General features: G+C 38.1%; 1 protein-coding gene across 1 annotated transcript; it reads left to right on the top strand.

Annotated features, from left to right (window-relative positions):
• The first annotated feature begins 1,728 nt into the window (after nucleotides 1-1,728).
• Nucleotides 1,729-8,277, top strand: LOC142200599 (thread biopolymer filament subunit gamma-like). The gene is made up of 9 exons (XM_075271058.1): nucleotides 1,729-2,490; nucleotides 2,839-2,899; nucleotides 3,456-3,551; nucleotides 4,077-4,253; nucleotides 4,434-4,559; nucleotides 4,824-5,044; nucleotides 6,023-6,069; nucleotides 7,008-7,043; nucleotides 8,164-8,277. Exons 1-9 carry the CDS (start codon nucleotides 1,784-1,786, stop codon nucleotides 8,175-8,177), a joined length of 1,485 nt encoding a protein of 494 aa, XP_075127159.1. The 5' UTR covers nucleotides 1,729-1,783; the 3' UTR covers nucleotides 8,178-8,277.
• The last annotated feature ends 2,478 nt before the right edge of the window (nucleotides 8,278-10,755 follow it).

Genomic DNA, 10,755 nt, shown 5'->3' with positions numbered 1-10,755 from the left:
TCAATCTAATTTTTATCAATAATTTCCTCATTAAGGATGGATTGCAAGATAGTGCTAATCTGCTATAGAAATTAGAGTTGGATAGAAGGGCAAGACACGTTTTTATATTTACGAGTTTCCACTAACCACTGTAATAAACGATGTACCCTTACTCAAAACAGTCTTCTCCATCTCTGTCAATATACACCCTGAGAGACTGATATTGAGTATTGTTCGTGTTTGTTGTTCCTGTATGCAGTTTCTTAAAAGATAGTGCACTTGTAAGGGGCCCTAGGGTAAAAAACAAAACAAGATTTTGATTAGATCGACTATGGGAGACGGGACCCTGGTATTAATCTCTTCTGAAGTTTCTGCCTCTACATCTAGAAGCCCTAGTTCTATTGCCACCCGATTCCTGGTACGTATTTTTCCTATTTCTCAGAATTTGACATCAGATGAGGACAGATGTGACTTAGTAAGAAAACTGTACATAGACAAGTTCTTTGCCAAGTAATGACCAAGGCCAACCATTTGAGTGCAGGGATTCCTTGCACTTGCGGTTAGTAATGGCCAAGTTCTCACCAGATTAACCCATTGCAGTACAAGAACTCATTTTGCTATAGAAGGAATCCCTCCATTGGTAGTTACCCACGGTCAAGTCACCACCATGGTGAACTCTGTTATAGAGCAATGAGCACTTTCATCAGTTTGATGAAAATCCTCATTGGAGGCAGGGAGCAAGCAGTTTACACTGTTCTGGCAAACCACTTGTCTCCTAGTCATGAAAATGAGGGGGGGGGGGTGTAGAATAGGGCCTGTATTTACTTAGCAAGTTTGCAAACTATTGTCTGAGTTTGGTCTTGGATCTGTATTTATAATGGAGTCTGGACTAAAGTTCGTTTTATTTTGGAGTTTGGGGGTCTGTATTTATTTTCGGGGCTTTGGCTGTAAAAACAGCATCAAAAACTGCCACAAATGGGCTGTGATACCAGGATATCACAGTCAGGATACAATTTATTTTCATTTTTTTCCGTGCAATGGTACCATTAGTATTAGTTGTAACCTGTAACTGGAGCCACATGTATCAGCTATCAGTTAGAGAGGAAATCAGCAAAAATAAATTACTGTTACATGCTCCCCCCAATTCTATTATGACCTTATTGCAGGCACAAGGTTAAAAAAAAACAAAAAAAACAGAAATGGAAATAAAATAATTTTAAAAACGGCAAAACCACTCCCCAACTACAGAAATTGGCTCGGTCCAGAAGTGGTTATTCAGCACCCTAGGAATATGATGAAATGGGAAGTTGAAACATACTGGTGCTATTTTGTCAGTATCAAATAGTATCTTAAACAGCTCCTTCTTGAATCCATGCTATAATACAACATGATCAAAATCAATTTTCTTATCAAAGCTTATTTAGTTACCGTGAACGCACTAAGAGTAAGTACACTAAATTTAGCTGCAGCAAAATTGTTGAACTTTGGGAATTTGTCAAGTTTTTTTTTTTTTCCCTACACAAGAATGAGCCTCTGGCTAAACACTATATCTTTTTTTTCTGGATAGAACGCTGCAGCATTATTTCATTTCTAATGGTGAGCTAGTTTAGCTTCAAGGCAGACGCTAAAAATTCTCTATTCTGCAGAAATTAAGACGCGGTCTTTAGGCAAAGGAGGAGTGTCAAGTGTCAAGTAAAACATATAAAAGGCATTTTGCATTTTAGCTTGTAGTTTCCACTGAAACATCTTAAACGCAATAGGGCTTTAATTACTATATTGGGTTATTTCATCCTTTTGTGCCACCATGTCAGTAACAGGTTCAAGTTCTCTTGGTTGGGCAGCTTCTTCATCCCAGAGATCAGGCTATTCTCTTAGCCAAGGTGGTGGAGCTCGTGTAAGTGCAGGAGGTCTCAGTCTTGGAATTGGTGGTGGTGGATTTGGAGGTAGTCTTAGTTTGGGTGGTGGAATCGGAGGTGGCTTAGGAGCAGGAATTGGAGGTGGTTTAGGAGCAGGATTTGGAAGTGGATTGGGAGCAGGGTTGGGAGGTGGATTGGGAGCAGGGTTGGGAGGTGGTTTTGGAGCAGGTTTAGGAGGAGGATTAGGAGGTGGATTAGGAGGTGGATTAGGAGTAGGTAGTGCAGCATTTAGTTTGGGTCGCTCATTGACTGCTGGTGGTCTGAGTTCAACTCTGAATGTAGGGGGACCACGTGTAGCACCTCAGCTTCTCTCTAGGGCCACAGAAAAGCAGACATTAGCGGGATTAAATGAGCGCTTCTATGCTTATGTAGAGAAGGTTAAGCAATTACAACTTGAAAATCAGACTTTACAAACCCAGCTGAACTTACTGACAGGAGGCACAGCCACCTCTTCCCCAGATTCCTCTTCCCCAGTGAACTATGAGCTTCAGCTTACAGAACTCAGGGGCACAGTTGAATCTCTAACTCTTGAAAATGTTCGACATGAAATTGAACTTGACAACGTCAGAGGTGCTGCAGAAGAGCTCAAGACCAAGTAAGTTGGAAAGTAATTTCAATGATTCATTGACTGACATATTGTCTACTTAAAAATAATCATGTACATAATTGTCTTTTGGTTTCGTGATGTATACGCCAGTCAATATTATTCCAACACAATGCTGCATTTCATGTAAATAAAATACATATTTTACATGAAATATAGTGGAATATTTCTTGAAGTTGTGGCATTGGACAAAATGATACTGCCCAAAATTGTATATGCGAACATATCTTTATATTTAGGTACTGTCATTGGATTTCAAGTAAATATTATCAGTTACAATTTTAAGAATATGGTTTATCGGAAATGTTATCTTTAATTGATAAAAAAAATTTCTTTTAGATACGAATTAGAATTGGGAGTGAAATTTCAACTGGAAACCGACATTGCAGCAATGAAACGGGTAATTTAAGTATTTAACATGGTGTATGTTCAGGTGTTATATATCTGTTGAGTCTGGCAATATTTTCCCTATTTTCCACTGATAATATTGTATGGTAGAAACTATGGGGCAGATATACTAATACTGTAAGTATTAGATTAGACAGTTTTAAACTGCATCCAATTCATCAAAGGGTTTGATAATTTTGGGTTATCTTTAGTTTTTCTAATCTAAGTTTATACCCAGGGTCAAAGCTATAGGGGTTTCAATGGTCATCAGAGACTGCACACTAGCATTCGATGATGCAAAACTACATTAGCAACAATCAGATATTACGAGATTAAGGGAGTAGATGGATTTTACTTTGACTTTCAACTACATTTCAAAATATTCTTCAAATCCTAATGAAAATCTTATATGATGTGAGTTGACATATTATTAAACTTAAAAGGAGCATTATGATTAGTATTGATATGGTAGAGTTTGTAATAATTATAGTTAAATTATCCTATGAACTATTCATTGACATTATACAAATACCGTATAACACTCTAAATGTTTGTTCATGTAATGACAGGACATTGAGTCTGCTTCTGAACTGCGCGCTGTACTGGAACAAAGATTCTCAGCAGCACTTGATGACCTAGACTTTTTGAAGAAGACACAAGAAGAGGTAAGACAGTATGTTTCAGGGTGATGTCTTTAGCTTTCAATATTTTCACTAAACAAAGAACTACTGTATAAGATATATATATATAAGAAATATCAGAAGGCCTCCTGTGCATAACACATAATACAGTATATGATGCTATCTGCAGTATAAGAGACATATTTGTTATAGCAAGCCAACTCAAACATGGAGTACAGCCAAAGACTCCTATTACTAAGGGATCTCAACAGATGCATTGTATAGCAAAAACCTATCCTATATTTATTTTTTGATGTTTACATAGTGCCATAATATTCTATTATAAATGCGGCAATAATCATGGTGAATGAAATATTAGGGGCATGATAGAAATAATCTCAAAATGAATGGTTATAATAGATAAAATGAATCAGAAAGCACTTAAAGAAGTGTCCATCATCACCTCAACTCTACACAGGATGTTTCCATGTGGGAGCAAGTAGAGGGCATAGAGGTGCTGAGAAGGTTGGCAGATTTGTGATTATTGTTTTTTGTCCTTTTTTCACTTAGGAACTGACCTCATTACAGAGCAAACTTGGAACTTCAGCAGATACATCTGTCTCACTGATCGAAGTTGATGCTGCTAAATCATTCGATCTCACAAGTGCTTTGAATAAACTGAGAGCAGAATATGAGAAATCCGTCCAACAACACAAAGAAGATGCAGAGACATATTTCAGAGCCAAGGTAACATATAGCATGAAAAGCCTGACAAGCATGCTGTGCTGTACATAAACAGTCTTTTATACATCAGTTATAAGGAGCAACCCTTTGAGTAAAACATTGCTCCTGCTACCAAAAGGGAAGGAAACTTAATTAATATCCCGCAAAAAATAATAACAGTCAATAATATTTTAATGTCCACAGATTGAAGAAATAAACACTGAAACAGCCAAGACATCAGAAGTTGTAGCCACAGTGAAAACAGAAATTTCTGGCACAAAGAAAGAATTACAGACATATAATGCAGAATTACAGTCTCTCCTGGCAGTGGTATGTATGTTAAGGATATTTTTCAGACTGCATTTTGCCATTCTGTAGGTTTTTTTCTTCCTTTGAATTAATTTTTATCTCACTTTCTTCATCTCTTTTCATGATCTAAATCATCTGCAGCTTCTCTTCTTTATGCATAAATCACTCATTCTTGGAGCTATTCTGCTAGAAATGTATTTGGGAGAGATCAGGGATCTGTCTCAAAGGTTAAGGGAAGAAACCAAGCAATGTATATGTAACATTTCAATTTTACTATTTTATTAGAATTACACACTTGAAAGCAATCTGGCAGAAGTAGTTGCAAGATCCAGCGTTGGAGTAGCAGAGTATCAGGCACAAATAACCAGCTACGAATCAGCCATTGAATCAGCAAAGGTCGAACTTCACAAGATAATTGTCAACTACCAGGAATTGTTAGATATAAAACAAGCTCTAGATGTAGAAATCTCCACCTACAAGAAACTGTTGGAGGGTGAAGACATCAAGTAAGTATAAGAACAATGAAATCTATTGCTGTACACCAGACAATAAAATAGTCATTAGTAAACTGTATAGATTAATTATTTTCTCAAGAAATGAGTCTAGACATAACCTGAGTATTGTATTTTATGATTGCATTATATGTAAGATTAGAAAACCTTTTATCAAATAAAGTTATTGTTTGATAAGATTTCAACATAAAAGAGCACTTAGGATCACAGAGATAATCTCCAAATGAAACAGCTTTTTAGACGGATCTTAGTTAGAAGGGGAAAGAGCTGCTTGCATTATTTGAGAGCAAATGAAAACTATCGAAGAAAAAGCAAGCATAATTTCAAATAAAACCCTATTAGGAGATTGTTTTCTAGCCATTAATACATATAATGTAATAATTAAAAAGGACTATGAAGGCGTTCATAGGCTTTAAAGAGGACCTTTCATCACCCCTACCAATTCAAGTTTTTAGAATGTGTTAATGGTTGCTGCTCCACCTGGAATTATTTCTCATCCCAACCATTCCTGAGCAACAATTGCAGTTAGTTTTGGTGCCTGATGTGCTATTTTTCTTTCTAATGTCAGAAGGGCAGTGTCAGGCAGGGGGTGAGCTCTAATTAGAGGCAGCTAGTGTCCTCTGACCTCAGAATCATACCACTTGCCTGACACCGCCTACCTGACAGAACAGACACTAACAATAACACATCAGGCACTAAAACTAACAGAACTGATTGCTTGGGAATGGTGTGGACTAGAGAAAAATGCCAAATGTACCAAAATCAGTGCAGCAGCAGCTATTCAATGATGTGAAGAACTGGACTTGATAAGAGGTGGTGAAAGGTCCTCTTTAGGTCTTAAGTGCATTTCTGATTCAAGAATAATATCCTGTTAAGGTCGCCATCACAGTCCAATTACATGTTCAGACAACTTGTGTAAGTTAAACACAATTCAGGTTTGCATTTATGGTGCAATTTCTTTCTTTCCTATAGATTTCCAGATGTAGAAGTCTTAACAGGAGGAACTTTCACATACTCATGTAAGTAGTGTTTACAATGTGTCTTAATTTAAAGAGGTAAATAGGAGTGGTGCGGCAGTGTCCCAGCACCACAGCTATACATTTCATAGGGCTGCTGTGCCACTCCTATTACTTGAATAAGAGCGATGGTGCACACACCACACTCCCCATCCAGTATTGGTTTCCAACAACCGGAGGCTGACAGGCTGATCTGTTGGAGGTATGGGTGTTAAAACCAGACAGACCACATACTGATGACCGATCCTGTGAATAGGTCATCAGTATAAAGAAAATCAATTTGGGCTCAGACAACAACAACTAATGAAAAGTGATTGAAAAATGTATTTGTGTTGTCTTCTGTGATAAGCTATCACATGCTGCAGCAGTTTAATCAATTGCAGAAATCTGATTTAACTCTGCTACTTCTTCCTGAGTTCACAGTGCTGTTGGATAGTTTTGCTGGATCAAAGTGCAGTTGTCCAGTATCTTAAGAAATTAAGCAAAAAAAAAAAAAAATCATTATAAGATGCATGACCCTCTTCATGTGACCCAGAACATATTGCATCTCTTTAAGGCCATGTCTTCATTACACTGTGACTTCTGTCAGAAGCCACATCTTTCATATGGTGGACATCACAGGTGGCCCACGAATCCCATTGACTTATAATGTGACCAAAAACACTGCCGTGAACAAATAATGTGATTCTCACTCAGACCAGGGTCAGCTATGCATCACATGGTCAGTAATTAATTCTGTAAATAGCTGGCATGTAATGCAATACATTTCCCCAGAAGATAACAGTGGTTATGGAAGCTGGATTTATGGCTACCATCTTTGTGAGACAACTCATTAATCCTGTTATTCTATCATACACATGTTTAACAGCACATAAATAATGGCATTGTAGTGAACTTTTTGCTTTCACTGAATTAACTAATTTTGCTATCTTTTTTCTCAGCTGACGCTGGCTTTCAGAAGAAAGAATCCTCTTCAGGTTAGTCTACCAAACTAAATTACTTAAACCATAGGTACCCAGATCCACAAGATAACAAACCATATGTAACCAGATCCACAAGATAACAAACCATATGTAACCAGATCCACAAGATAACAAACCATTAGTAGAGCAAGATCCAACATTTTTTTTTTAGCTAGGAGAATCAACATTTCGGGCTTTGATTAAATGTGTTTGGGTGGTAACACACGATATACCTAGATGTGGCTATAGCTATAGCTATAGCGGCATGTAGTCCATGGGCCACCAGAGATTTCTCGTCTCTATATGAAAAACACTGGTTGCTCAGCAACAGCAACAAAACAACTGCGTGAATAGCCATTATATAGCTTACATTAATGAGTGTCTCATAGAGGCTTGAAAGCACAGGAAGTCTGGGACTGGATGCAGCTATAGCCGCATTCAGTACATTGTATGGCACAACTCTTAATCTGGTATTACAAATCAAATAAAAGTTTTTGGAACCCAAACATTTGTTTTGGTTTATTTGAGAGATGCCACTGCCAGATACCTCTTCCTATTGAAATGAACCTTCAAACTTGGCAACTCCACAGAAGATCCAAAGTTATGTTGTGCAATCTGCATTACAAATTGGATCAGACTGTGTTAATGTAATTGAAATCCAGTCCAATCTCCTTACAGAGGATTACTCGGCTCTCCTGAAATGTACTGACAGATACTTGTTGTTTATAGTTAACAAAAGGGCATGCTCAGTGACCTCTCAGGTGAAAGTAGATAAACTGTGAAATCAAGGATTGTGGCTTGTGGATTCTGTGTCATATCTAAACATACATAAAAGCTAAGCTCATCAGTGATCTGATAAGTTGGAACAGCAGCAATTTTAGGAATTTTTAAAGTATCGATAATAACATGGAAATTTACCTCAACAAAAAAAACCTTTAAAATGTGTTTAACATAAAAGGTGATTAAAAATCAAATTTTCTGATCATATAAAGTGGTTATTAACTTCATATAGTGAATGAAATCATATTCTCTATAACAACTAGCCTTTGTGGTAAATTACCAGAAACTGCATTACATGCAAGTACCTTTACTGTTAATATAATCATTTAAGTGTTACTTCTTCTTTAATTTCTAGTGGACTTACTTTGAAATGAAGAGGTGACCATATTTTCTGGAAATGCAAGATGACGACTCCTAAAAGATGCTGATATATCTCTTTTGTGCTTGGGAAACCTTATGTTAGAGCAACTGCAATTTCTTTCTTTTTTAAAAAATAGATCTGATATCTGCTCTAAAAATTCTATGCATTTTCTAAGAATAAATGCATTTTGTCTCTTTATGCATTTTTCAGAGTCATTCCTGACGCCAATATTTACATCAATATAAGTGTAGAATATGGTTTATATCTACATGGGTTTTGTACTACATCATACATAAAATAGCAATGTATAGAACCTACAAAAATTCATATACATGCTGTAGAAAGAACCTAATCCAGACGATTTACTCAGAGAGTAAAATAGGAGAATTAGGGAGGGACCACTGTTTACAGAACTTTTCTACGAAGATTTTGCGAGATCAGCAAAATCCCCAATGTCCAACCCAAAGTGGCAAAAAAAATGTAGACGTTGAAGACCAAGTCACGGCTTTGCAGATAGACTATAGAACGGTCATCCCTCGGAGTCCAGGATGTGGCTACTGACCTACTGGTAGTTGAATGAGTCTTGAGCCCTACCGGGGAAAAAGGCCCAAAGAACAGTAAGCCAGGGAGAATGCTAGTCCCCCCAGCTAGCCAAACTACTTTTAGAGGTCGCATTCCCTTTAGGACCTGAAAAAAAAGAACAAAGAGAGAAGTAGATTTCCTCCAGGTGGAAGTAGAGGACAAATACTGGACTAGACACCACCTTACGTCCAAACAATGGTATTCTTCTCCTTTACACAGGTTAGCAAATAGGGAGGAGAGAACTATTTTCTGGGATCTATGAAATTTTGTTGCTACTTTTGGCAAAAGACAAACACACAACTGGGTCTGTTATATATATATTACTTGGTCATCTGCAATAACGATAAAGGGTGTATTAGCAGATAATGCGAGTAACTATACGTTGGGTTGAGGTAGGAGCCACTAAAAGAATCATTTTGAGTGACAGATTCTTATTGGAAATAGGAACCAAGGGTTCAACAATATGTTTAGTTAAAGCCGACAGAACTAAATTGAAATCCCAGGGAGAAACCTTAGAATGAGCTCTGGGTTTACTTCTAGAGGGAGTCCTAATTGAACCTATCAACCCAAGGATCATCAGCCAGATTATAGTTTAGAAGAACAATTAAGGCTGGGACGTGAACTTTTAAGGTGCTGGTAGAAAGTCCCTTTTCTAGTTCTTTCTGAAGGAATGGGGATTCTCCCGGGTTCAGGGAAAATAATTTTCACCCTGTTTGACTGATAGACAAATAGATGGATCTCTGGGACCCTTCAAGCCCTGGAGATCTCTGAAAAGATGGACAGATTCAGCTCACATTTGTTCTGCCTCAGGCTGTGACGGCTCAAAAAATGTGCTCTGAAATTGTTTGACCACTTGATGTGAAGAGCAGAGAGGACAACTGGCTCTGATAGCTGTAGAATCTGGGTCATGAGTTTCATAAGGGGAAGGGACCTCGTGCCCCCCACCTATTTATGTATGAAACTGTGCTCATACTGTAGAACATAATTTAGACATGGTGGTTCAGAATGCTCTGATGTACAGCCTCTGGGGATTTCAGTACCACCATTAGTTCTTTCTGGTTTGAGGAGGCCTATGTAAGATTCCTTGATCAAGGACCCTGGAACACCTGATCTCCCATGTGTCCCACTATTCCCAAGGGCTGGCATCTAGTAATAACTGGTAGGATCTGATAACTTCCACGGAATCTCTACTTCTAGGTGTTCCCATCAGGACAGGGCGGATACCCACATAAGTCTGTCCAGGGTTTTCTCATCTTGATGCCAGGCAGCTAGGATTTTCCACTGAAGGTCCCAGGAATGGCTCTGAGCCCAAGGAACTGCTGGAATAGAGACAGATAGACTCCAGAATAAACATGACTTTTCTTATTGTCCTTTTTGGAAACCGAATCAGAGCTTTTGTAAAGGGACTGAACCACCACTATTATTTCTAATGGGAGAAAGAACTTCTGAGCCGTGGAATCTATGATGATACCTAGAAATGTTTTCTGTTGGGATGGAATAAGGCTTGATTTGTCTAAATTCACTAGTCATCCTAATTTCTCTAGAATGTTCAAGTACCATCTTGACACGGTCTAAACAGGGGCTACTGGATCTTGTCATGAGAAAATCATTTAGATTTAGGATGAAAAGAAATATCCTTTTGTCTTATACTGTATGTTCTCCCATTATTTTGGTAAAAATCTTTGGGGCCATGGAGATACCGAAGGTTAGTGCCTGATACTGGTAGTGCTGAATCAAGATCCCCCCCCCCCCCCCATCTCCACTGCTACCCATAAGAAATTTTGATGATCTCTAAAAATTGGGACATAATAGTAAGCATCTTTTAGGTCTATAAATCCCAGCAGTCGAAGCAAGGATGTGGTTTGAACATGAAATTTTCTTCAAAGTTCCCCTCACATAGGATAGCTGGGGGCAGGGGCAACACGGTGGCTAAGTGGTTAGCACTGCAGCCTTGCAGCGCTGGAGTCCTGGGTTTGAATCCCGCCAGGAACAACATCTACATGG

The sequence above is a fragment of the Leptodactylus fuscus genome, chromosome 4 (assembly GCF_031893055.1).
Source record: "Leptodactylus fuscus isolate aLepFus1 chromosome 4, aLepFus1.hap2, whole genome shotgun sequence".
Taxonomy (NCBI): domain Eukaryota; kingdom Metazoa; phylum Chordata; class Amphibia; order Anura; family Leptodactylidae; genus Leptodactylus; species Leptodactylus fuscus.
The sequence above is the reverse complement of the archived record's forward strand: the minus strand, read 5'-3'. Positions and strand labels throughout refer to the sequence as shown.